Below are 27,112 nucleotides of genomic sequence, written 5' to 3'. Positions count from 1 at the left end.
CTCCCCTCCTCCCTACTCCCCATCTCTCCCCCATTTCCCCCCAACAGACCCCAGTGTTTAGTGCTCCCCTCCCTGTGTCCATGTGTTCCCATTGTTCAACACCCGCCTATGAGTGAGAACATGCAGTGTTTGATTTTCTGCTCTTGTGTCAGTTTGCTGAGAATGATGGTTTCCAGGTTCATCCATGTCCCTACAAAGGACTAAGAACTCATCGTTTTTGATGGCTGCATAATATTCCATGGTGTATATGTACCACATTTTCCCTGTTCAGTCTATCATCGATGGGCATTTGGGTTGGTTCCAGGTGTTTGCTATTGTAAACAGTGCTGCAATGAACATTCGTGTGCATGTGTCCTTATAGTAGAATGATTTATAATTCTTTGGATATATACCCAGTAATGGGATTGCTGGGTCAAATGGAATTTCTATTTCTAGGTCCTTAAGGAATTGCCACACTGTCTTCCACAATGGTTGAACTAATTTACACTCCCACCAACAGTGTAAAAGTGTTCCTATTTATGAAGTGTTCTTGAAATAGTCTTCTTTGAGTTAAGTCTGCTTGATGTTCTATAACCTTCTTGTACTTGGATACTGACATCTTTCTCTAGGTTTGGAATGTTCTCTGTTATTTTTCCTTTCAATAAATTTTCTACCTCTATCTCTTTCTGTACCTTCTCTTTGAGGTCAGTAACTCTTAGATTTGCCCTTTTGAGGTTATTTTCTAGTTCCTGTAAGCATGCTTCATGGTTTTTTAATTTTTTATTTTGTTTCCTCTTACTGTGTATATTCAAATAGCCTGTCTTCAGGCTCAATAATTATTTCTTCTGCTTGACTCATTCTGCTATTAAAAGACTCTGATGCATTCTTCAGTATGCCAATTGCATTTTTCAGCTCGAGAATTTCTGCTTGATTCTTTTTAACTATTTCAGTCTCTGTTAATTTTATCTGATAGAATTCTGAATTTCTTCTTTGTATGATATTCAATTTCTTTGAGTTTCCTCAACACATTTTTGAATTATCTCTCTGAAAGGTCACATAGCTCTGATTCTCCAGGTTTGCTCCCTGGTACCTTATTTAGTTTATTATATAGTTTAGCTGTGTCCCCACGCAAAACTCATCTTGAATTGTACTACCTATAGTCTCCACGTGTCACAGGTGGGACCCTGTTGGAGGTAGTTGAATCGTAAGTGTGTTACTCTCATGCTGTTCTTGTGATAGTGAGTTCTCACGAGATCTCATGGTTTTATAAGGGGTTTTCCCCCTTTTGCTTGGCACTTCTCTTTCCTGTCACCATGCAAAGAAGGATGGGTTTGCTTCCCCTTCTGCTATAATTGTAAATTTCTTGAGGCCACCCCAGCCATGCTGAACTGTGATTCAATTAAGCCTCTTTCCCTTATAAGTTATACTCTCAGGTATGTCTTGATTGGTGGTGTGATAATAGACTAATACAGTAAACTAGTATCACAGAATGGGGCACTGCAGTAAAGATGCCTGAAAATGTGAAGTGACTTTGGAACTGGATGACAGGCAGAGGTTGGAACAGTTTGAAGGTCTCAGAGGAAGACAGAAAAATGTGGGAAAGTTTGCAACTTTCTAGAGACTTGGACAGTTCAGTAAACAGGAAGATGTGGGGAAGTTTGGAGTTTCCTAGAGACTTCTTGAATGGCTTTGACCAAAATGCTGAAAGTGTTATATACAAAAAAGTCCAGGCTGAGGTGGTCTCTGATGGAGATTAGGAACTTGTTGGAAACTGGAACAAAGGTGACTTTTTTAATGCTTTAACAAAGAGACTGTTGACATTTTGCCCCTGTCCTAGCCATCTGTGGAACTTTGAATTTGAAATAGATGATTTAGGGTATCTGGTGGAAGAAATTTCTAAGTGGCAGAGCATTCAAGAGGTGGCAGAGCATTCAAGAGGTGACAGAGCATAAAAGTTCAGAAAATTTGTAGGCTGGCAATGCGACAAAAAAGAAAAACCCATTTTCTGGGAAGAACTTCAATCTGACTGCAGAAATTTTCATAAGTAACAAAGAGCAGAATGTTAATCACCAAGAAAATGGGGAAATGTCTCCAGGACATGTCAGAGATCTTCACAGAAGCCCCTTCCAACATAGGCCCAGAGGCCTAGGAGGAAAAAATGGTTTCGTGGGCCAGGACCAGAAACCCCCTGCTTCATGAAGCCTGGGGACATGGTATCCTGCATCCTTAGCTGCTTCAGCTCCAGCCATGGCCAAAACAGGCCAAGATATAGCTTAGGCCATGGCTTCAGAGGGTGGAAGCCCCAAGCCTTTGCAGTTTCTGCATGAAGTTGAGCCTGTAGGTGTACCGAAGTCAAGAATTGAGGTTTGGGAACCTCCACCTAGATTTTAGAGGATGTATGGAAACTCCTGGATGTCCAGGAAGAAGTTTGCTGCAAAGGAAAAACACTCATGGAGAACCTCTGCTAGGGCAGTGTGGAACGGAAATGTGAAGTTGGAGCCCACACACAGAATTCCCACTGGGGCACTGCCTAGTGGAGCTGTTAGAAGAGGGCCACCATCTTCCAGACCCCAGAATGGTAGATTCACTAACAGCTTATATCATGCAGTTGGAAAAGCCACAGACACTCAACACCAGTTCATGAAAGCAGCTGGGAGGAGGGCTGTACCCTCCAAAGCCATAAGGGTGGAGCTGCCTAAGGCCACAAGAGCCCACCTCTTGCATCAGAATGGCCTGGATGTGAGACACAGAGTCAAAGGAGATCATTTTGGAACTTTAGAGTTTAATGATTGCCTTATTGGATTTTGGACTTGCATGGAGCCTGTGGCCCCTTTGTTTTGGCCAATGTCTCCCATTTGGAATGGGTGTATTTACCCGATGCCTGTACACTCATTGTATCCAGGTAGTTACTAACTTGCTTTTGATTTTACAGGCTTATAGGTGGAAAGGACTTGCCTTGTCTCAGACCAGACTTTGGACTTGGACTTTTGAGTTAATGCTGGAATGAGTTAAGAATTTGGGGAGCTGTGGGAAGGACAGGATTGCATTTTGAAATATAAGGATATGAAATATGGGAGGCACCAGGGGTGGAATTATATGGTTTGACTGTTTCCTCATCCAGTTCTCATCTTGAATTGTAGTTCCCAAAATCCCCTTGTGTCATAGGAGATACCTGGTAGGAGGTGATGAAATTACTGGGGGTGGTTACCCTCATGCTGTTTTCATGATAGTGAGAGAGTTCTCATGAAATCAGATGGTTTTATAAGGGGCTTTTCCCCTTTTGTCTGGCACTTCTTGCGGCCACCATGTGAAGAAGGACGTGTTTGTTTCCCCTTCTGCCATGATTGTAAGTTTCCTGAGGTCTCCCTAGCCATGCTGAACTTTGAGTCAATTAAACCTCTTTCCTTTATAAATTACCTAATCTCGAGTATGTCTTCATTAGCATCAGGAGAATGAAATAATACAGTTCATTTGCAGAGATCATGTTTTTCTTGGATTATCTTTATAGTTGTAGATATTCAACAGGTCTGGGCATTGAAGAGTATGGTATTTATCATAGTCTTCTCAGTCTGGACTTGTTTGTACCAATCCTTTTTGGGAAGGCTTTCTGGATATTTGAAAGGACTTGGGTGTTGTGATCTAATCTGTATCTGTTTTCGGGGTCACCTCAACCTCTGTAACACTGTGGTTCTTGCAGTTTTGTAGAGGTTCTGCCTTAATGGTCTTAGACAATATCTGGAGGAATTCTCTGCATTACCAGGCAAAGACTTTTGTCCCCTTCTCTTACTAACTTACAAACAAATTAAGTCTCTCCCAATGTTCTAAGCCACCTGAAGCTGAGAGTGAAGTGACAAAAGCACCCCTATAGCCACCACCACTGTGACTGTGCTGGGTCAGACTTGGACCCAGCACAGTATTGGGTCTCACCCAAGGCTTCCTGTAACTACTCCCTGGTTACTGCCTATGTTCACTCAAGGCCCTGGGGCTCTACAATCAGCATATGACAAAGCCAGCCAGGCCTGTGTCCTTCCCTTTGGGGTGGTGAGTACTTCTAGGTCATTGGCAGATCTAGACATGCTGTCTGGGAGCCAGAGACTGCAATCATAAATCTTAGAAATCTTCCTGGTTTTTCTTTTGTACTGCAGCTGAACTGGCTCTCAAACCATAACATGCAATCTTTCCTACTCCACCCTCTCTCTTCTATGAGGAGTCTCATCTCATGGCCACCACCACCACAGCCTCACAAGAGTACTGCCTGACACTACTGATCTTCTCTTAAGGCCCAAAAGCTCTTCAGTTAGCTTGTACTGAATACTTCCTGGCCTGGGACTCACCTTTCAGGTTAGTCTCCTCCTGTCTTGCCCAAGGCAGGTCCAGAAATGGTTCCAGGAGCCAAGTCCTCAGATTGGGGTCTCCAAGAGCCTGCTTAATGCTCTAACACACTGATGCCAAGCTTGTACCTAAGGTGGAAGAAAAAAATCATATTTACTTTTCCCTCTACTTTTTTTCAAGCAGAAATAATCTAATCCCATAGCCATCACAGCTGAGAATGTACTAAGTGTCACCTGAAGCTAGCAAATCTCAGAGTTGCATCCAAGGCCTACCACATAGTACTTGTGTATCACTGCTGGTTATTTAGGGCCCAAGGGCACTTTCATTGGCAGGTAATCTTGCCAGGGCTGGTTCCTTCCCTTCAAGGCAATGGGTTTCCTTCTGACCCACTGTGTTTCTAGAAATGTCATCTGGGAGGTAGGGCCTGTAAAAAGGTTGTCACAACTCTGACTGGTGCCCTATCCTTCTGTGGCCAAGCTGGTATCCAAGATGCAAGACAAAGTCTTCCCTACTCTTCCCTCTCCTCTACTCAAATGGAGGGAAGAGATCTCTTTTGGAGCTGCAAGCTGTGCAGCTTAGCGTTAGGGGAGGAACAAAGCTGACCCTCCCTTAGCTGCCCTGTCTGGTGTCTCCATGGGTCACATGTCTCGCCATAATCAGCCACTGGTTCCGGGCACAGTTTAGCACTAGGAATCAACTACGAGTTGCTGCCCTTGTGGCCTAGACTGCTGTTGATGTTTACTTTGGGCTCCAGAGCACTTTAGCCTGAAGTGGCAAAGCTGTGGAAACTGAGGTTCTGACTGCTGGGATCAGTGATTCCCCTTTGTCTAGGGCTAGGATAAATGCTCCTTCCATGGGCAGGTATCAGCTAAGTGTGATCTGGTTTTGCTTTCTGCTTTAACAGGGAAGTACTAGTTTAATGTCTGACAATTGCTGTGCTCTCTCTCTTGTCTGTGTACAGAACAGTTCTCCATGCCACGCCACCACTGCCAGGGGATGGGGGAGGGATTGTGTCAGTGATTCAAGACTGTTTTTCCTTCCTCTTCTGTGCCTCTTTCAGTGATATATAGTTAAAATTAGGTATTGTATGCGCTCTCCTGATTTTTAGTTCCTATGAAGGTGCTTTTTTTATGTGTATAGATAGTTGTTAAATTGGTGTCCTTGCTGCAGGGGGAGGGACAATCAGTGGAGACTTCTATTGTGCCATCTTTCTCTGTCCCCAACAACATTTTCAAAGTCTATTTTTATTGTTTCTTTTTGTTTGTTTGTTTCTATTGTTGCATTTAAGAAGTCAACATAAGTGGTAGTTATAAGTCAAGTGGCCATGTCTTTGTAGGTAGTCTGTCTTTTCTGTTTTGCAACTTTTAAAATCTCTTCTTTGGTATTCTTTAAATTAATTATGTACTGGCTGGGATCTACTTTAATTTATTGAGCTTGCAACTCATTATGGTACTTGAAGCTAAGGATGCATATATTTCAGCAATTCTAGAAATTGTAGTCCATTAGTACTTTGACTATTGTTTCTCCCCTATGTTCTCTAATCTCTCACATTTAGAATTGTAATACATGTATACTGAAACTTTTACTTTTATCCTTCATAGTACTATACCTCTCGTATTTTCTATCAGTGGTATGTTTAAAATGTGAACTAATTTTTCCTCATATGTATTTTCCATTTCACTAATATCTCTTTAGTAATATCTTATCTGCTCTGTAACACACACATTGAGTTTTAATTTTCAATTACTATTTTTCCTTTACAGAAAGTAAACTTCAACTAGATAGATCTTTTTCAAATTTACTTTTTCTTTCTCCCTTCCCCTCATAACCTTTATAGTTTTAATTATAGTTTTTTCATAATCACTATTGGATAATTATATGAAGTCCTTGGAGGGGCTTTAATTCAGTTTTATGTTATATCTGTCGATCTTTACTTGTAACCATTTCCTTAGGTGTTTTGTTGTGGAGGACAGTGAGGTAATTTTAAGCAAGTATTAATTTGTGTTTCTGTCCTTCCAATTTTTTTGTGTTTGCTTTGCAAGTCAATCTAGTGGTATACTCAGCTTAAGACCACTTTTTATGTTAAGTTCTCAGCTTGTAAATTTCAGATCAGGCAGACAGTATAGTTTGGACATCAATCCTACATATGGTTAGAATTAAGGTTGCTATGTCTCAGTAGAAACACCTTTTCCTCAACTCCTCCCCCTTCTTTTTTGAACTTTTGTGTTGTGAGCTGATTTTGTCTAGTTAAGTTAACCTAGTTCACCCTTTTGCTAAATTCTTCAGGATCTTGGCTTTATGTGAAAGTCTAGTTCCAGCTCCTCATCTGCCAGAGTCCCGCCTCCTCTTCCTCTTAAAAGTGTTCCAGTTTAGACAACCAATTATATGATCTTTAAACCTGCAGGCAGGAATGCTCTTGGTATACTAAAGGAAGAGAAATGCCAGAATGGCTGAACTTTAAAGAAAAAAGTGTTTGGATAATAACTCAGAGAGGAAAGCAAGGGCCAACTTATGGCAGGGAAAAGCTCATTTCTCATATGATTAGAAGTCATTAGGGGATTTTAAACCAAAGATTTTTCAGCAAATTCTGGTTTTCATTTTTTTTTTTAAATGTGGCTATCTAGAACTGTCCCCTGTGCCTTGTGTAGTTCAGTGGTCAAAGATTTGGTCAGGCTTTGTACTCAGATTTTGAGACTCTGACTCTCAGTGGTTCTCCTGCTCCCAGGACTTTTGCATGGATTTTCATCTCCCAATCCTGAGCTTCTCCTCTGATAAGCTAATACATTTTCAGATTTCTTCCACTTGATTGTGATGGATTAAGGAATTCCTTCAGTCTAAATGGCAGCAAATTCACAAACATCACCCAGCTCAGTTCTTTCATTTAGTGGACCACTATCCTATTGTTTCTGCCTATTTTTTTTTAAACTGGGCCCCAGGGCCTCTCCCATTTCTGTGTAGTATAGTGATCAGCCAGAACTTTTGGCAGAATATATATTCAGATTTGGAGGTCCATCCCTTCTGGGATTCTCTTGCTTTTGAGTTTTCCACCCCTAATATTCCAAATTCTCTGACACCTTGAGCCAGTAAGGTCATATATGCCACATGAATTCTAGGATAGGGAAGCGCTTTCAAGAAAGAAAAATCACAAACTCACAATTCTAATCTATTGCTGCTGATATCTTTCAAAGGTAAACTCACCTTAGGTTTCTGTCTGCTTTCAGTCACACCCCATTGTTTTCAAGTAATATAGATTATATATAGTTGTTGTTCAGGTTTTATAATTAATAGCTGTAAGAAGATATACTCAAACAATTTATTATGCTGTTATCAATACCTGTAACATTTATTAATTTGTTTTGTATGTAGATAAACAGCAAATTTGAATATTTTCTTCATATTTATTAGCAATTTTTATCTATTTCATGACTTTGTTGTTCATTTTCTCATTTTTTCTTATTTATACATAAGATCTGTTTCTTCTCTTATTTATCTATAATATTTCATTATTTATTGAGGATAATAAACTATTCACTAATCAGACATATTGATATTTTGAGGCTCAGGTGAAATGTCTGATGAAATGTAAGATTTTAGTTTGGTGGTTATTTTTATATTGGCCTTTGATGTTCATATGGGATCATCAAGCAGTAGAGACAAGGTAAGAAACTTGTTTTTCTATGTGTGTTACTGCATAGAGAAGGGAGCACGTGCCTTCTCATAAGGCAAAGTCTTGCGATCAGCTTGCGTGGTGTGTGGGGATGTATTGACAGTGATCTTCCTAAAAAAATGCCTTGTCAAATATGTTATCCCCATGTTTATTAACCACCATGGCATTATTCTTCAATCATAATAATTTGCCTTAGTCACCAGTAGCTACGTTAATAGACTGCTGCTTCTCTGCATCAGAGGAAATGCTGCAAGGCAATTAATATTTGCTAAGGGCACTGTGAGCCCTTACCAGAACTCAACTGAAATATTGTTTTTCTCTCTTTTTGTCCCTAGGAGTACACTATTGATGTATTTTTTCGACAGACATGGCATGATGAAAGACTGAAATTTGATGGACCCATGAAAATCCTTCCACTGAACAATCTCCTGGCTAGTAAGATCTGGACACCTGACACCTTCTTCCACAATGGCAAGAAATCGGTGGCTCATAACATGACCACGCCCAACAAGCTGCTCAGATTGGTAGACAACGGGACCCTCCTCTATACAATGAGGTCAGAGAGTGGTGACTCCCACCCAAAGTATATTAGGAGTAGGACTGGGGTTGAAAGCAGAATGTTTTAGAGTATCCTTTCAAATTCTCTCAAGTTTATAGATTAGAAATGTACAGATACATATACACCATGGAATACTATGCAGCCATAAGAAACGATGAGTTTGTGTTCTGTAGGGACATGGATGAATCTGGAAACCATAATTCTCAGCAAACTGACACAAGAACAGAAAATCACACACCGCCTGTTCCCACTCATAGGCGGGTGTTGAATAATGAGACTACATGGACACAGGGAGGGGAACATCACACACTGGGGTCTGTTGGGGTGGCAAGGGAGGGACAGCAGTGGGAGGGGTGGGGAGGTCGGAGAGGGAGAAATGTCAGGTGTAGGTGATGGGGATGGAGGCAGCAAGCCACATTGCCATGTGTATACTTATGCAACAATCCTGCATGATCTACGCATGTACCCCAGAACCAATTAAAAAAAAATAACATTTTAAACTTAAAAAAAAAAAGAAATATACAGGTATGTATACACTTCCTAATACATTTGTATGCATACATACTCACAGACATATATATTCTAATAAACACATAAATAGGGAGATGTACAGATGAACATTTTTAGAAACACAGAGGTATATGTTTGTAATTTATAAATGTATGCATACTGAAAGGCACATGTGGAATAACACAGAAGGACATACATATTCAAGGACACTTAAATACACAGATTCACAAAAACATATACACAGGCATGAACACTGATAATTAGAATCGACTAGGTTTAACTGAAGCAACAAACTATCCCTATGATGCAGAGCTGTCAGAATCAAATGAGATAACTATGGGTATTTTGTGAAACATACAGTGTTTTATAAACATAAACTTAAAAATACAGTAATATTTATTTTATGCCACATTACTTTAGGATGCTGAGGATGATGATAAGTGAATTTTACAAACAATTTAAGATTCCATCTATCTATCTATCTATCTATCTGTCTATCTATCAATCTATGGTGTTTATGTGTGTGTGCATATGTGTGTGCATATATATAGAGAGAAATCTTCATAAAATATAAAATATATTTCATACTTTTCTACCTCCCAATGGATAAAAACATCACAATTTTATGTATTTCATGAATTATTTTTGTCATAGAGTTATTAGGCATTGAATTTTGCTGTTAAAAAAAATAAGTTTGAAAGCATTAAGAAAAAAAGAAAAAAGAAAAAGAAAGCATTTTCAGTAAAGATTCTTTCCCCAATACTAAAAATCTTTCTTGGTTCTTGGGTTTGCTTTTTATGCTTTTGATTGTTCCTCTTCTGTCAGTTATCACTTCCTGACGCTTCTCCAACATTAATGAGTGTTAATTTTGTATAGTGGAGCTTCTATGGCTATTTAGAATTGGTGTATTTGCTATTTTGCAGAACAAACCTCAAATAATGCATGCCTGGTAAATACGTGGTGAACAAATGAAGTGTGTTTGTCTGTATACTAGTCCTTCGCTACTTCAAATTTGCTATTTGTTGGTGTTTTCCCTACAATAATTTGGAAGATGGGAAGATGGTCAAGGAAAATAGGGTAATAATAATTTCTTAAGAGAGAAGTTGGATGAGAGAGGAGATGAGAGACAGTGAGGGGAATGAACATAGAGAAGAAATGAGCATAGAGTAGGGGATAAAATAATAAAGAAGGAAAGTGGATAGAAGTGGGAAGATGAGGATGGAGAGGGGAGGGAAGACTAATTAAATAGAGTACATAGAGGCATATATATTGGGGAAATGAGAATGTTGAAAAGAGAGAGAATATGAGAAAAGAGGTAAAAAAGAGGAGAAAAGTTGAGAAGACAAAGGATATGATGGTGTAAAATAAAGAAACTAGATTAGATATTAGGATATCCTAAAGTGATAGGAGAATGTGATGAAGAGAATATAGTAGCTAGATAGGAATAAAGAAGAGAAGACATAGAGAAGCAAGGGAAGAGACATGGGAGGAGATGAACAAGAGGGAGGGAAATTGTAGCTGGAAGAAAGAGAAGTTTTCTTTTATTAATTCATTCGCCAAAATGTTTTGACTTCCTAATATATACATGGCCCTAAACTAAATTCTGGAAATGCAAACATTAATGAAACATGGTCTCTGACCTTGAGACAACCACAATATAACAGGGAAGAAAGACTAATAGGATAATAGCAAATAATGTTAACTAAAATGCTAGAGAGGTGGGTCATCTAACTCATTCATTTGGGTGGGGCTGAGAGAAGAGTCCCTGGATAAGGCAACAGGTAGGCTCCTGATTATTAGTATTATCATTAGTGTTTTATATTATTGTGTAAGTAGAATGGAGTCAAGAAACTTGTAGGTAATGGCAGAAGGAAGAGAGGAAGGACACTCTAGACAGAGAAAACCAAGTGAGCAGTTGCTGGGAATGGAAGGACATATTTTAGGCAAGAGAGTGAAGTGGTCAGTTTTCTATTTTATATATGGCTCTGTAGTTACAGTGTAAATAATGCATTTGAAGGTAAAAGGCTGGAATTAGAGAAAATGATTAGGAAACAGCTGAAATAGTCTAGATTAGAAGTGGTGTTCCAATTCAGAACAATGGATTAAGATGGAGAAGTGATGATCTCTTGAGGAAATATGCCGTAAATATAGACAAATTCAGAATGACAGAAAGGAAGAGTTGTGAAGGTAGTAGGTATCCAAATGATATGGGTGAAAGATAGTACTATAGGCTGGAGCAGGCAATATGAAAGTTAGGACAAATTTAGATAAGTCTGTAAGGTTAATTTTGGACAAGATAAACTTAACATGATTGTAGATTGTAGGGAAAGAAGTCTAATAGCAGTTGGATATGAAAGAAACCAGGAAGAAAATGTCATGGAGCTGTTAACAGTGTGCAGTAAGTATTTTGAAAGCTAAGTGTGGCAGTCAATATTGCCAGTTTCCAATATTTTCAGTTCACCTCCATCTGGGTACAAAGTATACTTCCCTGAGCCATGAGGTTCGACATGGACAAATGACTTGCTTTGGCTAACCAAATGTGAGTGTAAATAGCATGTGTCAGCTCTGAGGGAGGATGGGAAGCCTTTCGAGATCCAATACATAATGCGCCATGTTGCCTTCCCCTGGCCACAGTAAGTAGCGTTATGCCAGGTAGTCTTGGCCCTATCATTCTATGCTCCTTATTGAAGATGACGTAAAAGTGAGTGGCTCCCCCTGCCCCATCCACAGATAGTGTGAGTGAGAAATAAACTTTTGTTGCATTAGGACACTGAGATTTTCAGATTGTTTCCTACTGCATATTAACCTAACCCATCTTGACTGATAAACTGGAGTGAAGTTTCAAAAAAATGAAAGTTATCAATAATAACACCACTAATAGTATTATAAGTATGTTAATTAACATCAATATAGTACTTACAATATGAAAGGCAATGTTCTAATCATTCTGCTTTTATACTCTTTGTAACAGCTTTAACAACTGTATGAGATAGGTACTACTATCCCACTTTACGGATGAAAAACTGTGGGTAAGATAATTTTTCAAGTTCACTTGGGTAGTAGATGGTTGAGCCAGCATTATTAATATGGTAGTGTAGCTGCAAGTTCATGTACTTTACTATTGTTTACACATTTTTTTTTTTTTTGAGACGGAGTTTCGCTCTTGTTACCCAGGCTGGAGTGCAATGGCGCGATCCCGGTTCACTGCAACCTCCGCCTCCTGGGTTCAGGCAATTCTCCTGCCTCAGCCTCCTGAGTAGCTGGGATTACAGGCACACGCCACCATGCCCAGCTGATTTTTTGTAATTTTAGTAGAGACGGGGTTTCACCATGTTGACCAGGATGGTCTCGATCTCTTGACCTCGTGATCCACCCACCTCGGCCTCCCAAAGTGCTGGGATTACAGGCATGAGCCACCGCGCCTGGCCTGCTTACACATTTTACAAAGTATGTCTTAAGTTTGGTACCATAGAGGATATTAGTATTCTTCACATACACTGTTTCCATAGAGTGGCTAGTACAATGGAGAGTTCTAAGAGTTGGAGTGGAGACAGTTCACATAGAAAATACCTTTGAGAAGCTTGTTTGAAAATGAAAGGGAGGGATGTATCATAGCTACATTCAGGGGTTAAATAAATTTTTTTTTGTTTTCAAAGGAAAGACTGACACAAATTTGTGAGATAGTACAAAAGATCCAGTAGCAAGAAAAAGATTTAAGACACCATAGAAATAACACTTTACTTACAGCAAGTTCTCATAAATACCATAAAGGGGATGCTATCAAAACTACAGTTAGTTTCACTTGAAAGGAAGAGAGAGACACCTCTTCTCACATTGCATGAAAGGTTATGAGGTTATATATAAAGGTTGAAATGAAGGTGGGGAGGATAGGACAGAGAAAAGATATAAATGAATGCAATATATAAAGGAGAATTTGGATAAACAGAGCATTAGTGAAGGAATAGATGGAAGAGAGGCATGCTTGTAATAAAGTATAGGAAAGAGAAGAGTTTGAAAAAGAGATAAGAGTTCACACAATTGTGGAAAGAATGGAGTGGAGTAGATGTAAACAGAAGAGAGGCTGTATATGGAATGAGGTGGATGGAGGTACAGAATAATGAGGAGGAGATGTGGATGGGTAGAAGACAGTAAGCAAATAGAAGAGAAGTGAGAGGAAGGAGAGAGTAATGGGCAGGAAAAGATCTGAACACAGTAGAGATTGCAAACAGTGAGGAGAAATAAAGAATGAATGAAAAGAACAGGATAGAGGAGAAGCAACAATAAAAAGAAAAAAGCATAAAGGATAGGTTTGGGTTTTGGAGGAGAGATAGAGAAGACAGAATAAAGGAGAGGGGGGATGGGAATATTGAAATATAAAGAATAGAAGATGCAGGTTGAGGAGGGCAGAGGGTGAAGCAAAGCAAGGGATTAGCTGCCTTGAAATCAAGTTGAATGAATGGGAAGATGATGATAATTGGGCCCTTTATTCGAGTCTGAACTTGACAAGAAAGTCAAGTTTGATGAGATTAGAGTCTATGTAGAATGCCCTTGTGCTTATTTTGATTTACAGAATAGAGGAAGTACAGAAGTACAGAGTTATGATGAAGCCATTGTTTTCCTACACAGTAGCACCTTGAATCCAGGAAAGGTGGGCCTGCAGGGAGACCTAGGCTCAAAATGGAAAAATAAAAGCCTGCCTGGTTTTACAGCCCCACAATTGATTCGCCTCGTGACCTTTTTCATGTCACAAGTCTAGTCTGATAATAATGTAGCTGTTGCCTGTCTTTCAGGCATATGAAAAGCACAAATTGAATAAAATCTGTAGAACACTTAGAATTTTTCAGAAAGTGTTATTCTGTAGCACCCCTATTATTATTTTGACCCTCAGGAATCTTATCTGGAGTCCATGGGAAAACTACAGAAGGACAGCTTCCTACTAAAATTGGACCAAGCATTGCATGGGCATGTTAATAGGGCAATTTAGAAAGAAGACTTGCTTTGCCTCATCTTGGGACCTCAGAACAACCATAAAAATACAAGCAAAAACCCATTACCTGCTGCTTACTTCAGCAACACCATACTAAAAGTGGAACAATCCATAGATAATTAGCAGAGCCCAGCTCAAGATGATACACACATTTATAAAATATTTTCTATTATTCAGGTATGGATATATAGAGAACTTCATCTTTATTAATGGCATCATATTTGTTTATGAGGATACAGATAAATGTGTTCATTGTATACAAATGTTGCATAATATATAATATAGTAAAAAAGTCCTATTGACTATCTGAATATGAAGGAGATATATCTATTGAATTTAAGTAGATTTTATCCTATTTACTTAAAACACTGATTCAGCCCATTCACAAGTGCTTATTATGTTTAAGGTTCTGGGATATCTGCTGAGCTACAGAGATAAATAAGGTCATGCTCTTGATTACTACAGTTAAAGAGACCTGTGCAAGATAGCTGCACAATAATATAAAATTCCTGAAATGGATGTGCAAAATGTGATATAATCACAGGAGAAGTCACATCCAAAATGACATGGGTTAAAGAAAGCTGCAAAAGGAGGTAATTTCTAGTTTATCCCTTGAATCTTGAAGGAAGTGTAGGTGACTATCAAACAAATGAGAGACAGGGCTGAGGTAGAGGAGAGTTTCCAGGCAGAAGAAATACTGTACACAAAGACATGTATTCGTGAATTGACTTCATACATCAGAAAATCCATGCTTCTTTGTGAGACATGATAGTGGAAATAGAGAATACTATGGGAGTATCTAGCAGGGACAGTGAAATGAGTCTGTGGGGAATAGCCACAATAAATTCCAGACACCTTCTGAATGATTTCTGAGACATAAAAGATCTGTAGAAGTAAATTAAAAGACAGGGAGGAAATATTCCAGAGAGCGAGTATAGCAGGCATAAAGGCTTGAAGAGTGGGAGGAGAAGGTAGTGTTGATACATTGAAGGACTAAAAGTTCAGTGTGACTGGACCGGAAGACCGTGCAAGGAAACAGTCTGAGGTGGGGAGAGGGGCTTATATGCTATGTTGGCATAAAAATGATGAGGATCCATTAAAGAGTTTATTGTGGAGGAAGAAATCAAATAAATTTGCATTTAAGTTAGATCACTATGGGAGCAGTGTAGGAGGCAGTTTGGAAGAAGGCAAGGCCGAAGATCAGGTGCCTAGCTAAGAAGCTGCCACAATACTCAAATGATAATCCTAATGAAAACTATGTATTATATATACTATGCATATGTATTATACTATGTGTTGAACACCTACTATGTCTTAGGTACCTTATGTAAAACATCTCTAGGCTTCACAACACTTATTTTGGCTTCAAGTTACGGCTCTTTCCACTAAATCAGGTTTTGAAGAAGAATATGGACATAAAATATGTTCAAGAGGTAGCATTGATGGCACTTGGTGCCTGAATGGAAGTGTGGGATTCAGGATGTTGTATGGCTGTTTCCTATAAGCAAATAAGTTGCCTAGGATAATGGAAGTATCAGGGGTATAATAAAAATGATGACCCAATTGTTAGCATTTCCATAGAATGAGGAGGAATAATAAGATTTTGGAACATGGCAGTGATAAAGAAAGGGGGTGGGAAATATAGCCAAATAGTGTACCTATTTGGAAGGATTTCTGCATGACAGATAAGGGATAATAATCAAGAAGCGATACAGAATATGTTTATCCTGTAGTTACAGGGAAGCATTTTTTAAATTTATTTATGTTTTAATTGACATATAAAGTTGTATTTACTGTGTACAACATGATTTTAAGTATATATACATTGCAGGATGATTAAATGTAGCTACTTTGTAAATGCGTTACCTCACATAGTTATCCTTTTGCGATGAGAACATTTGACATCCACTGTCAGCATTGTTCAAGAATACAATATATCATCATTATTGTCAACTAGCCACCATGCTGTATAATAGATCACTTAAATTTATTACTCCTATCTAATTGTAGATATGCATCCCTGGACCAACATAATGTTTTTTTAAAAAGTGAGTGACATGACAAGATAATCTGTGATAACACTAGTTGCTGAACCCCAAAATGAATAATGGTTCAAACATGATAGAAGTGTATTTCTTGCTTCTTAAAGTTCAAAGCAGGTGTTCCCCATTGACAAGTGGCTCATTTCCAAGTGGTGCAACACATGGTTTTTAAGACCACTGTGCTTATTTGTATTAAGTCAGTAGAAGAAGAAATAACATGACAGGTTGTATATCGGAGGTATTTATAGACCACGCCTTGAGTGGCATACTCATTTCTACTGACCTTACTTTGACTAGAATGAGGTCACATGGACATGGTGGGAAAAGAAACATTACCAAGTAGAAGAGAAAGTGGATTTGGTGAACATTTGGCAAGTGTTTGCCAATCTCATTTTTTTTTAAATTAAAATCTCTAGCTGCACTCTGGAAGATAAATAGACAGAAATACTAGTTAGCAGACCCATTCATAGTCCAGAAAGAATGACAGGGGTCTAAGAAAAGGCAGTGAGAAGTGAGAGTAGAAGAAGAAGGGCAAGTAGGATATGAGAGAGCTTTTCAATGGAATTTGAAGTTCAATTGGATATGGGGTATTGAGGAGAAAAGTGCATTGAGAATGTCCCTGACATATTCTCCCTGGAGAATGAGTGAATTGTGGTGCCATTAACAACAACAACAACAGCAAAACTCATTATAGGAGAAGAAGGACAGATTTTGGAGAGGAAGGGATAGAGAGTTTACATGTCTTGGGGATTTGCTATATGCCATACACTGTGCTAATTGCTTCACATGTATTTGTTTCATTTAATCTTCAATGTTCATGTGTATATACTACAGAAGCATAATATAGCACTGTTGTTAAGAAGGTGGGTTCTGCAGTAAGGCTGGTCCTGGTCCTTCCTCTGTAAAATGAGTCAAATCATAACAGTGCCTACCTCACAGGTCATTGCAGGAAGTAAATGTGATAAGGCATGTGAATTGCTTGATATACTTCTTCGTGTTCTGTGGAGTGTTTTTGTTTTTGTTGTTAATATCCCCATTTTTACAGTTGGTAAACTGAAGTTTTAATAGAGCAAAGTCATACCACCAATAAATGCAGAGCTGGTACATAGAGACCCAAGTCATTCTGTTCATGAAAAACCTTTTTTTTCCCTTTTACATCACGTCATTTCCTCTAATAAGGGAAGGTGTGAGCTATCAATTTTAAATAACGAATCTGAGGTGGACATGACAAGCTGCAGTTGGAATGCAGGTCTGGAACTCAAGAAACCTTTGACGCAATGGGATTTTGTAAAATTGAATACATTGCACAAAATGTCAGCTATGTGTTATGTTACACAGTAATAGTGTCCTACATTTAGCTCAAAGGAAATAGGCACTAGTTTCTCCATGTTGAATCATTAAGAGGAAAGTGGTGCTCTGAACCAATTGAGGATTACTATCATATTAAGACCATGATGCCTTCCTTTATTTTTGATTGTATGACTGAGTCAGTTTTATGTGCTTTGAATGTTCCAAAGGCAAACTACTTGAAGTCTAAATTCTGCATGTCAGGAACCCTCTTCCCACAAACTTCATCAGTAAAATTCTTCTCTTCCTTTTTTAGATGCAAATAGCTTGCACTCGTGTTTTCATTATAGACTCTGCCTCTGAAATAGCCAGGAACCAGGGAAAGCATTTGGGCCAGACTGTTAGTTGTATAGGACTTAATGTAATCAGATCAACCAAGCATTGATAGCTTGTTTCACATAGTCTTTTTTGTAATGACTTTTGCTCTAGGGGATTCCACCTGTAGTTCCTTGTTCATTAAGCTAGCAACTGACTCACAGAGCCACACTTAGTGAATCTCACTCTAATGAACAGTAGTAAGAGCATAGAAGAGATGGAGTTGTTCATCTGGACTCTGAGAAAGCTTACAATGAGGTGAGAGGGAAATAATAGTGTAAGTCCTCAGTCAATCCCAAATTACTCTGTGCACTTCATGCAGGGACATCAACTTCTGCTCTCAAAGAGCTCACATCTTAAGAGGAAAGACAGGTCACAGCATCCACCGTACTATAAGGCATAATGGAAGTTTCACACAAAGCTAACAGTGAAGTGTTATGAGCTAAAAATTACAGGGTTCACTGAGATTGGGGGCACGGACCCAGATGTGTGGCAGGGCTTCACAGGGGAACTAACATTTGAACTGGAAGGTGGGAAGGAAAAAAAAGTATTCCTGAGACGTTTCCTCACATTTATTTCATTTCTGCCAGTTTCATGTGGAAATCAGGGACTTGAAATAACAAGGACTGCCTTTATTTTCTAAGCAAGAAACTGGTCTCTGGGCAAATTGAGTCTGTTGAAAAGTTTATTCTAACAGAGGGATTTACAGATCAACATAAGAATCTCTCTTATTCCAAAGAACCCAGCTATTTCAGATGTTACCCCTAGACAGGGTAGAAACTCTGTGTTATGTGGAATAAACATACGAGAAGGAATTGAGAGCCATGGGTATGAGTCCCAACTTTGGCACAAATCAGCAGTGTAACTATGGGCAAGGCATTTCTCCCCTCTGGGTCTCAGTTTCTTTTTTTGGGACATATTGCTGAAAATACCTGCTCTGCCTATCTCACAGAAATATTTATTAAATCAGGAAACAGCTGTCAACCATCTGCTATATGCCAATTACCATACCAGGGATGGAATTACAATGATAAACAGGCTACTCTCTCAAGTTGCTCATAGTCCTGTGCAGAAGACAGAGAGCTAAAAATATATTAATAATCCTATGTGGTAAGGTCTAAGACTGTTGTCCAAAGTGCTCTTAGATTGCTGTGAGCTGGAGGAAACCACAATGCTTGTAGGGCACAGACAAATCATCATGGAAGAAGAAATATTTGAGAAAAGATTTGAAGGAAATATGTTGTGCATATAAAAAGGAAAGGGTAGTCCAGGCAGGAAAAAATTCCAGACACATGGGAGTTTTGTTTTGTAAAATCATAAGTTTTACAAATGGCTGAAGAATGGGGGAAAGTGTGTCAGAAATGAGGTTGAAGCTACACCTCTGAGATAATTTTTAAAACTCAGATGTGCTCCCTCTTAAGGCTAAATGGAGCAGTGAAGTGGTGGCCCTCCTTCCTGTGTACTGAGCCTCTTGTCTATACCTTGAGGATTTAATGGGACACCTCAGACAACTGGCATTCTTGTGGCTAATGTGCTGCTTGGTTTGGGTGTTTGGTGGTGGTACATTTCAAGTGACTCATGCTGTACTGATAATAGCTATTAATGATTTATTATTCTTTCTTTTTCACCATAAATCCCAAATCCTGCCCTTTACTCCATTATTATAGAAATAGCCATCGCCACTCCTGAAGCAGTGTTATTTGTCCTTAGAGAGAACATTCGAGAAGGACTAATTGACAGATTGCTTTCAGTAGGACTCATACTGATCTCCAGAGCCCCTCGTCTCCTACAAAGTTCAAACTGTTTCCTCCTACATTATACTTAACACATTGATAGCCTCACTGAACAACCAGTACATATATGCAATAAACTTTAGATTTTTAACTTTTAGGGTTCTAGTTAGTGTGGGAACCTTTTTTCTCTAACCTTATTTATTAATTTTCCTATTTTATGCCCTTATTTTAAAAATAATCAGTATTCTATGTGCAAAAATCTAAGAATGATTTGATAGTTTTTTGTGGGGCAGTTAATTTAGATAACTCATTTTCATTCAGTTAATTTTGCAGATTTTTAAATTTTAAATTCTTTAATTGATATATAGCTTGCAAATTTTAAAGTATACAAATGTTATGTGTATAGCTCCACAGTATTCTGGGTAAGGAATATGTGCTAGAGGTTGCTGGAGTAATGGAGAAGTAGCTTGTGATAACCAGAACCTCACTTTCCAGAAGTGTAACTCTCCCTGGGTTGAAGGCAAATAGCTACTGTCTTAATCCATTTGAACTATTACAATAAAACACCTTAGACTGGGAAATTTATTTCTTCTCAGTGTTCTTGATATCAGGAAGTCCATGATAAAGGCTACAGTACACTCAGTGTCTAAAGGATAGCTCTCTGCTTCAAATATGCCAACTTTTTACTGTGTCCTTACATGGTAGAAGAGACTAACATTTTCCTTTAGACCACTTTTATACGGACAATAATCCCATTCAAGAGAACAGAGCCCTCATGACCTAATAACTTCCTTAATGCCCCACCACTTAATACTATCACATTAGCATTTATGTTAAAATTTCAACATTTGAATTTCAGGGGGATACAAACATTCAGATCATAGCAGGCACTGAGGACATGGATGTAATAGTTTCTGAGTTGGAAATTTTTCTCATTGGGTTAGTGTGTTGGGTGGATTTCCATCTAAAAGCAAATGACTTATATGTGGTATTCAATCTAGTTCAGGAGATAAAACATCTGTACCCCCCAATATCCTTAATATGCCAAGCACTTTATAATAAATACAAAGTAAATACTGGCTTTTGTATCAATGGTATAATAAAATGTTAAAAATCAGTAAATCATATGGTAAGAATAATTTCTGATATATTTGCTTGTTTTGAAAATATACTTAGGTATTTCCAATAAAGATGAAATAGGGCACCAAATAGCCAAGTCACTAATTTGTCTCAATTCCAAAGGTATAGAAAATAAATTGTTTAACATGTGACTTTTAGTCAATAGCAGTGATTTTGGACGCAATGAGATGGCATAGCATAATTGCTAGGCCAAATGTTTCAAATGACCATATGCAGTCTATGGTTGACCCTTTGCTTCATTTCCCCTCCCTACTTTGAGATTCTGATGCTATGTCACCCGACCTCCCCACCACCCTCCCACATTTTCCCCCAACAGACCACAATGTGTAGTGTTCCCCTCCCTGTGTCCATGTGTTCTCATTGTTCAACACGTGCCTATGAGTGAGAACATGTGGTGTTTGATCTTCTGCTCTTCTGTCAGTTTGCTGAGAATGATGGTTTCCAGGTTCATCCATGTCCCTACAAAGGACACAAACTCATCGTTTTTGATGGCTGCGTAATATTCCATGGTGTATATGTACCACATTTTCCCTGTTCAGTCTATCATCGATGGGCATTTGGGTTGGTTCCAGGTCTTTGCTATTGTAAACAGTGCTGCAATGAACATTCGTGGGCACGTGTCCTTATAGTAGAACGATTTGTAATCCTTTGGATATATACCCAGTAATGGGATTGCTGGGTCAAATGGAATTTCTATTTCTAGGTCCTTGAGGAATCACCACACTGTCTTCCACAATGGAAGATGTTTCTCCATCTGTTTGCGTCCTCTCTTATTTCGTTGAGCAGTGGCTTGTAGTTCTCCTTGAAGAGGTCCTTTACGTTCCTTGTTAGTTGTATTCCTGGTATTTTATTCTCTTTGTAGCAATTGTGAATGGAAGTTCGTTCTTGATTTGGCTCTCTTTAAGTCTGTTATTGGTGTATAGAGATGCTTGTGATTTTTTGCACATTGATTTTGTATCCTGAGACTTTGCTGAACTTTCTTATCAGTTTCAGGAGATTTTGGGCTGAGACAATGGGGTCTTCTAGATATACAATCATGTCGTCTGCAAATAGAGACGATTTGACTTCCTCCTTTCCTATTTGAATACCCTTTATTTCTTTTTCTTGCCTGATTGCTCTGGCTAGAACTTCCAGTACTATATTGAATAGGAGTGGTGAGAGCGGGCATCCTTGTCTAGTGCCAGATTTCAAAGGGAATGCTTCCAGTTTTTGCTCATTCAGTATGATATTGGCTGTTGGTTTGTCGTAAATAGCTTTTATTATTTTGAGATACGTTCCGTCAATACCTAGTTTATTGAGGGTTTTTACCATACAGGGCTGTTGAATTTTGTCAAAGGCCTTCTCTGCATCTATTGAGATAATCATGTGGTTTTTGTCTTTGATTCTGTTTGTGTGGTGAATTACATTTATAGGCTTGCATATGTTGAACCAGCCTTGCATCCCCGGAATGAAGCCTACTTGGTTGTGATAGATAAGCTTTTTGATGTGCTGTTGCAATCGGCTTGTCAATATTTTATTGAAGATTTTTGCGTCTATGTTCATCATGAACATTGACCTGAAGTTTTGTTTTCTTGTTGAGTTTTTGCCGAGTTTTGGTATCAGGATGGTGTTGATCTCATGAAATGATTTGGGAAGGATTCCCTCTTTTTGGATTGTTTGGAACAGTTTCAGAAGGAGTGGTACCAGCTCCTTTTTGTATGTCTGGTAGAATTCAGCTGTGGACCCATTTGGACCTGGGCTTTTTTTGGTTGGAAGGCTACTAATTGCTGCCTCAACTTCAGCCCTTGTTATTGGTCTATTCAGGGTTTCATCTTCTTCCTGGTTTAGGCTTGGGACAGTGCACATGTCTAGGAATTTATCCATTTCTTTCAAGTTTACTGGTTTATGTGCATAGAGTTGTTTGTAGTAATCTCTGATGGTAGTTTGTATTTCTGTGGAACCAGTGGCGGTATACCCTTTATATTTTTTATTGTATCTATTTCATTCTTCTCTCTTTTCTCTTTTATCAGTCTGGCTAGTGGTCTATTTTGATCTTTTCAAGAAACCACCTCCTGGATTTATTGATTTTTTGAAGGACTTTTTGTGTCTGTATCTCCTTCAGTTCTGCTCTGATCTTAGTTATTTTCTTGTCTTCTGCTAGCTTTTGAATTTTTTTGATATTGCTCCTCTAACTCTTTCAATTTTGATGATATAGTGTCGATTTTAGATCTTTCCTTGCTTCTCATGTGGGCATTTGCTGCTATAAATTTTCCTCTAGACACTGCTTTAAATATGTCCCAGAGATCCTGGTACGTTGTGTCTTCATTCTCATTGGTTTCAAAGATTGTCTTTATTTCTGCCTTTATTTCATTGTTTATCAAGTCAACATTCAAGAACCAGTTCAGTTTCCATGAAGTTGTGTGGTTCTGAGTTAGTTTCTTAATCCTGAGTTCTAATTTGATTGCACTGTGGTCTGAGAGACTATTATGATTTCCGTTCTTTTGCATTTGCTGAGGAGTGATTTATTTTCAATTATGTGGTCAATTTTATGGTAGGTGTGATGTGGTGCTGAGAAGAATGTATATTCTGTGGATTTGGGGTGGAGAGTTCTGTTAATGTCTATTAGGTTTGCTTCGTCAGATCTTAGTTCGAGTCCTGGATATCCTTGTTAATTTTCTGTCTTGTTGATCTGTCTAATATCTACAGTGAAGTATTAAAGTCTCCCACTATTATTGTGTGGGAGTCTATGTCTCTTTGTAGGTCGTTAAGAACTTGCTTTATGTATCTGGGTGCTCCTATATTGGGTGCATATATATTTAGGATCATTAGCTTTTCTTGTTGCATTTATCCTTTTACCATTATGTAATGCCCTTCTTTGTCTCTTTTGATCTTTGTTGGTGTAAAGTCCATTTTGTCAGAGACTAGGATTGCAACTCCTGCTTTTTTTTTTTTTTTTTTTTTTTTGCTTTCCATTTGCTTGGTAAATCTTCCTCCATCCCTTTATTTTGAGGCTATGTGTGTCCTTGCACATGAGATGGGTTTCCTGGATACAGCACACTGATGGGTTTTGACTTTTTATTCAATTTGCCAGTCTGTGTCTTTTGATTGGGACATTTATCCCGTTTACATTTAAGGTCAATATTGTTATGTGTGAATTTGATCCTGCCATTTTGATGCTTGCTGGTTCTTTTGCCCATTAGTTGACACGTTGTTTTTCATTGTGTCGATGCTCTTTACCATTTGGTACGCTTTTGGAGTGGCTGGTAATGGTTGTTTCTTTCCATGTTTAGTGCTTCTTTCAGGAGCTCTTGTAAGGCAGGCCTGGTGGTGATGAAATCTTTAAGCAACTGCTTGTTCATAAAGGATTTTATTTCTCCTTCGCTTATGAAGCTTCGTTTGGCTGGTTATGAAATTCTGGGTTGAATGTTCTTTTCTTTAAGGATGTTGGATATGGGCCCCCACTCTCTTCTGGCTTGTAGGGTTTCTGCTGAGAGATCCGCTGTGAATCTGATGGACTTCCCTTTGTGGGTAACCTGACCTTTCCCTCTGGCTGCCCTTAGCATTTTTTCCTTCATTTCAACCCTGGTGAATCGGACAGTTATGTGCCTTGGGGTTGTTCTTCTTGAGGAATATCTTTGTGGTGTTCTTTGTATTTCCTGGACTTGAATATTGGCCTGCCTTGCTAGGTTGGGGAAGTTTTCCTGGATAATATCCTGAAGAGTGTTTTCCAGCTTGGATTCATTCTCTCTTTCACTTTCAGGCACACCAATCAAACATAGATTAGGTCTTTTCACATAATCCCATATTTTTTCGAGGCTTTGTTCATTTCTTTTTACTCTTTTTTCTCTATTCTTGCCTTCTCATTTTATTTCATTGAGTTGATCTTCAATCTCTGATATCCTTCCTTCTGCTTGTTTGGTTTGGCTATGGAAACTTGTGTATGCTTTGTGAAATTTTCGTGTTGTGTTTTTCAGCTCCATCAATTCATTTATATTATTCTCTAAGCTTTGTATTCTCGTTAGCATTTCATCAAACCTTTTTTCAATGTTCTTAGTTTCTTTGCATTGAGTTAGAACATGTTCTTTTAGCTCAGAGAAGTTTGTTATTGCCCACTTTCTGAAGCCTGTTTCTGTCAATTCATCAGACTTATTCTCCATCCAGCTTTGTCCCCTTGCTTGTGAGGAGTTGTGATCCCTTGGAGGAGGAGAGGCGTTCTAGTTTTGGGTGTTTTCATTCCTTTTGCACTGGTTTCTTCCCATCTTTGTGGATTTATCTACTTGTGGTCTTTGTAGTTGGTGGCTTTTGGATGGGGTCTCTAAGTGGACATCCTTTTTGTTGATGATAAAGTTATTTGTTTCTGTTTTTTAGTTTCCCTTCTAACAGTTAGGCCCCTCTGCTGTAGGACTGCTGGAGGTCCACTCCAGACCCTGCTTGCCTGGGGATCACCTGCAGCAGCTGCAGAACAGTAAGGGTTTCTGCCAGTTTCTTCTTCTGTTATCTTTGTCCCAGAAGGATACCTGCCAGACCTCAGCCTGAACTGTCCTTTATGAGGTGTCTCTTTGGACATACAAGGGTAGGGGAGCTACTTGAGGAGACAGTCTGTCCTTTATAGGAGCTCAAGTGCTGAGCTGTGAGCTCTGTTTTTCTGTTCAGAGCTGCTGGGCAGGTGTGTTTAAGTCACTGCAGCGGAACTCATAACCACCTTTTTTTCCCTGGTGCTCTGTCCTGGGAAGGTGGTGTTTTATTTATAACTTCCTGATGTGCTGCTGCATTTTTTCAGAGATGCACCGCCCAGCAAGGAGGTAGCCTAGTTACAGTCTGCCAGCAGAGGCGTTGCTGAGCTGCCATGGGCTCTGCCCAGCTGCTGTGTGAACTTCCTTGCAGTTTTGTTTATAGAGGTATAGTTAGAACTGCCTCGGTAATGGCGGTCTGCCTCAGTAATGGCAGATTGCCTCAGTAATGGCAGACTGCCTTGGTAGTGATGGACTACCTTGGTAAAGGCAGATGCCCTTCCCCCCACAGAGCTGTACTGTCCCCAGTCCAGCTGTGCTTGCTGTGAAGCTCTCAATGCAGAGCGTTTCAGATTGTTGGTCTTTGTTGGGGTGGGACCCACTGAGCCAGATCACCTGGCTCCCTGTTTCAGCCCCCCCTTTTTTTTTCAGTTAAATGGGCAACTCTGTCTCTCAGGTGTTCCAAGCACCAGTTGAATCTTTATGAAGTCCAATTTATCATGTATTTTATTGTATGGATCATGATTTTTTGTCATACCTAAGAAATCTTTGTGTCACTCAAGGTAACAAAGATTTTCTTCTATGTTCTCCTTTAGAAATTTTAGCTTTTAAATTTTGGTTTATGATCCATTGTTAGTTGATTTTTGTTTATTGGGTGAGGTAATAGTCTAAGTTCATATCTTGCACTTGGATATTAAATTCTCCAAGAACTATTTATTGAAAAGCTATTTTTTTCTGCACTGAATTGCTTGGCACCTTGGTCAAAAATCAATTGACTATAAATATCAAAGTTTATTTCTGGATTTTCTATTTTTTCCATTAGTCTATATACAATCTTTAGGTAAAAACTGCACCATATTGATAACTGCAGCTTTAAAACTGGAAAGTGTAAGTACTCGTGATTTTTTTGAAAGATGCTTTGGGTATTCTAGATCCTTTGTATTCTCATATAAATTTTAGAATCAACTTCTCATTTTCACAAAAAGAAAAACTTCTGGGATTTTCAAAGGAAGTGTGTTGAATATATAGAACAATATGAAGATAATTGCCACCTTAATGATATTAGGTCTTCTAAATCTGTGAACACAGAATGTCTGAACATGTCACCTTCAACTAAAGACAGTTTTGATTTTTGCTTTCCAATCTTTCTCTTATATTCTTTTGCTTGCCTAATTATTTGGACATCTTTATTTAAATATGATTCACATGTCATACAATTCATCCTTTTGAAGTGTACAATTAAATGATTTTTAATATACTCACAGTTGTGCAACCATTACCAAGATCTAATTTCAGAACATTTTAGTCACCTCAAAAAAGAAACTCCATACCATTAGCAGTCATCCCCCATTTCTTTTTTTATCTGACTGGCTAGATTCTTCAATAAGGAGAATAAAGAAGAAAATATATCCTTGCTTGATCTTAGGGGAAGCATCTTAGTCTTTCACTATCAGATGAGATCGGGCGCGTTCAGGGTGGTATGGCAGTAGACAGTCTTTCACTATTAACTATGATGCTAGATGAGGGTATTAGTAAGTGCCCTTTATCAATTGAGGAAGTTGCCTTCATGTCCTAGATTTTTGAGAGTTTTTAATCATAAAGCGGTTTTAGATTTCATCTTCCTGGTTTCATTTTTGACTTCCTTCACCTTTTTAACTATAAAATTGCCATGATTTTAAAACGTTAGTTAGACCAAGTTACCCTTCTGCTTAAAATCCACAGTGCCTCTACATCTCACTCATAGTGAAAGCAAAAATACCCAGGAACCCTTACACTATATAGTTCATGCCCC

The 27,112-nt window shown here is 38.7% G+C and overlaps 1 protein-coding gene and 1 non-coding gene across 4 annotated transcripts in view; both read left to right on the top strand.

Moving 5' to 3' along the window:
- GABRA3 (gamma-aminobutyric acid type A receptor subunit alpha3) overlaps positions 1 to 27,112 on the top strand; it is a 250,190-nt gene that overhangs the window by 155,832 nt on the left and 67,246 nt on the right. For all 3 annotated transcript variants that reach the window (XM_032264162.1, XM_032264160.1, XM_032264161.1), the window contains one exon: positions 8,314 to 8,534. In XM_032264162.1, the coding sequence (XP_032120053.1) occupies positions 8,314 to 8,534 (221 nt within the window). The remainder of the gene's footprint in view (positions 1 to 8,313; positions 8,535 to 27,112) is intronic.
- Positions 14,103 to 14,208, top strand: LOC116540611. The gene has a single exon (XR_004264516.1). It is a non-coding gene; the product is annotated as a U6 spliceosomal RNA (small nuclear RNA).

This window comes from Sapajus apella, unplaced genomic scaffold, assembly GCF_009761245.1.
Source record: "Sapajus apella isolate SASKATOON/1434 unplaced genomic scaffold, GSC_monkey_1.0 scaffold142, whole genome shotgun sequence".
In the NCBI taxonomy this organism is placed as follows: Eukaryota; Metazoa; Chordata; class Mammalia; order Primates; family Cebidae; genus Sapajus; species Sapajus apella.
The sequence above is the reverse complement of the archived record's forward strand: the minus strand, read 5'-3'. Positions and strand labels throughout refer to the sequence as shown.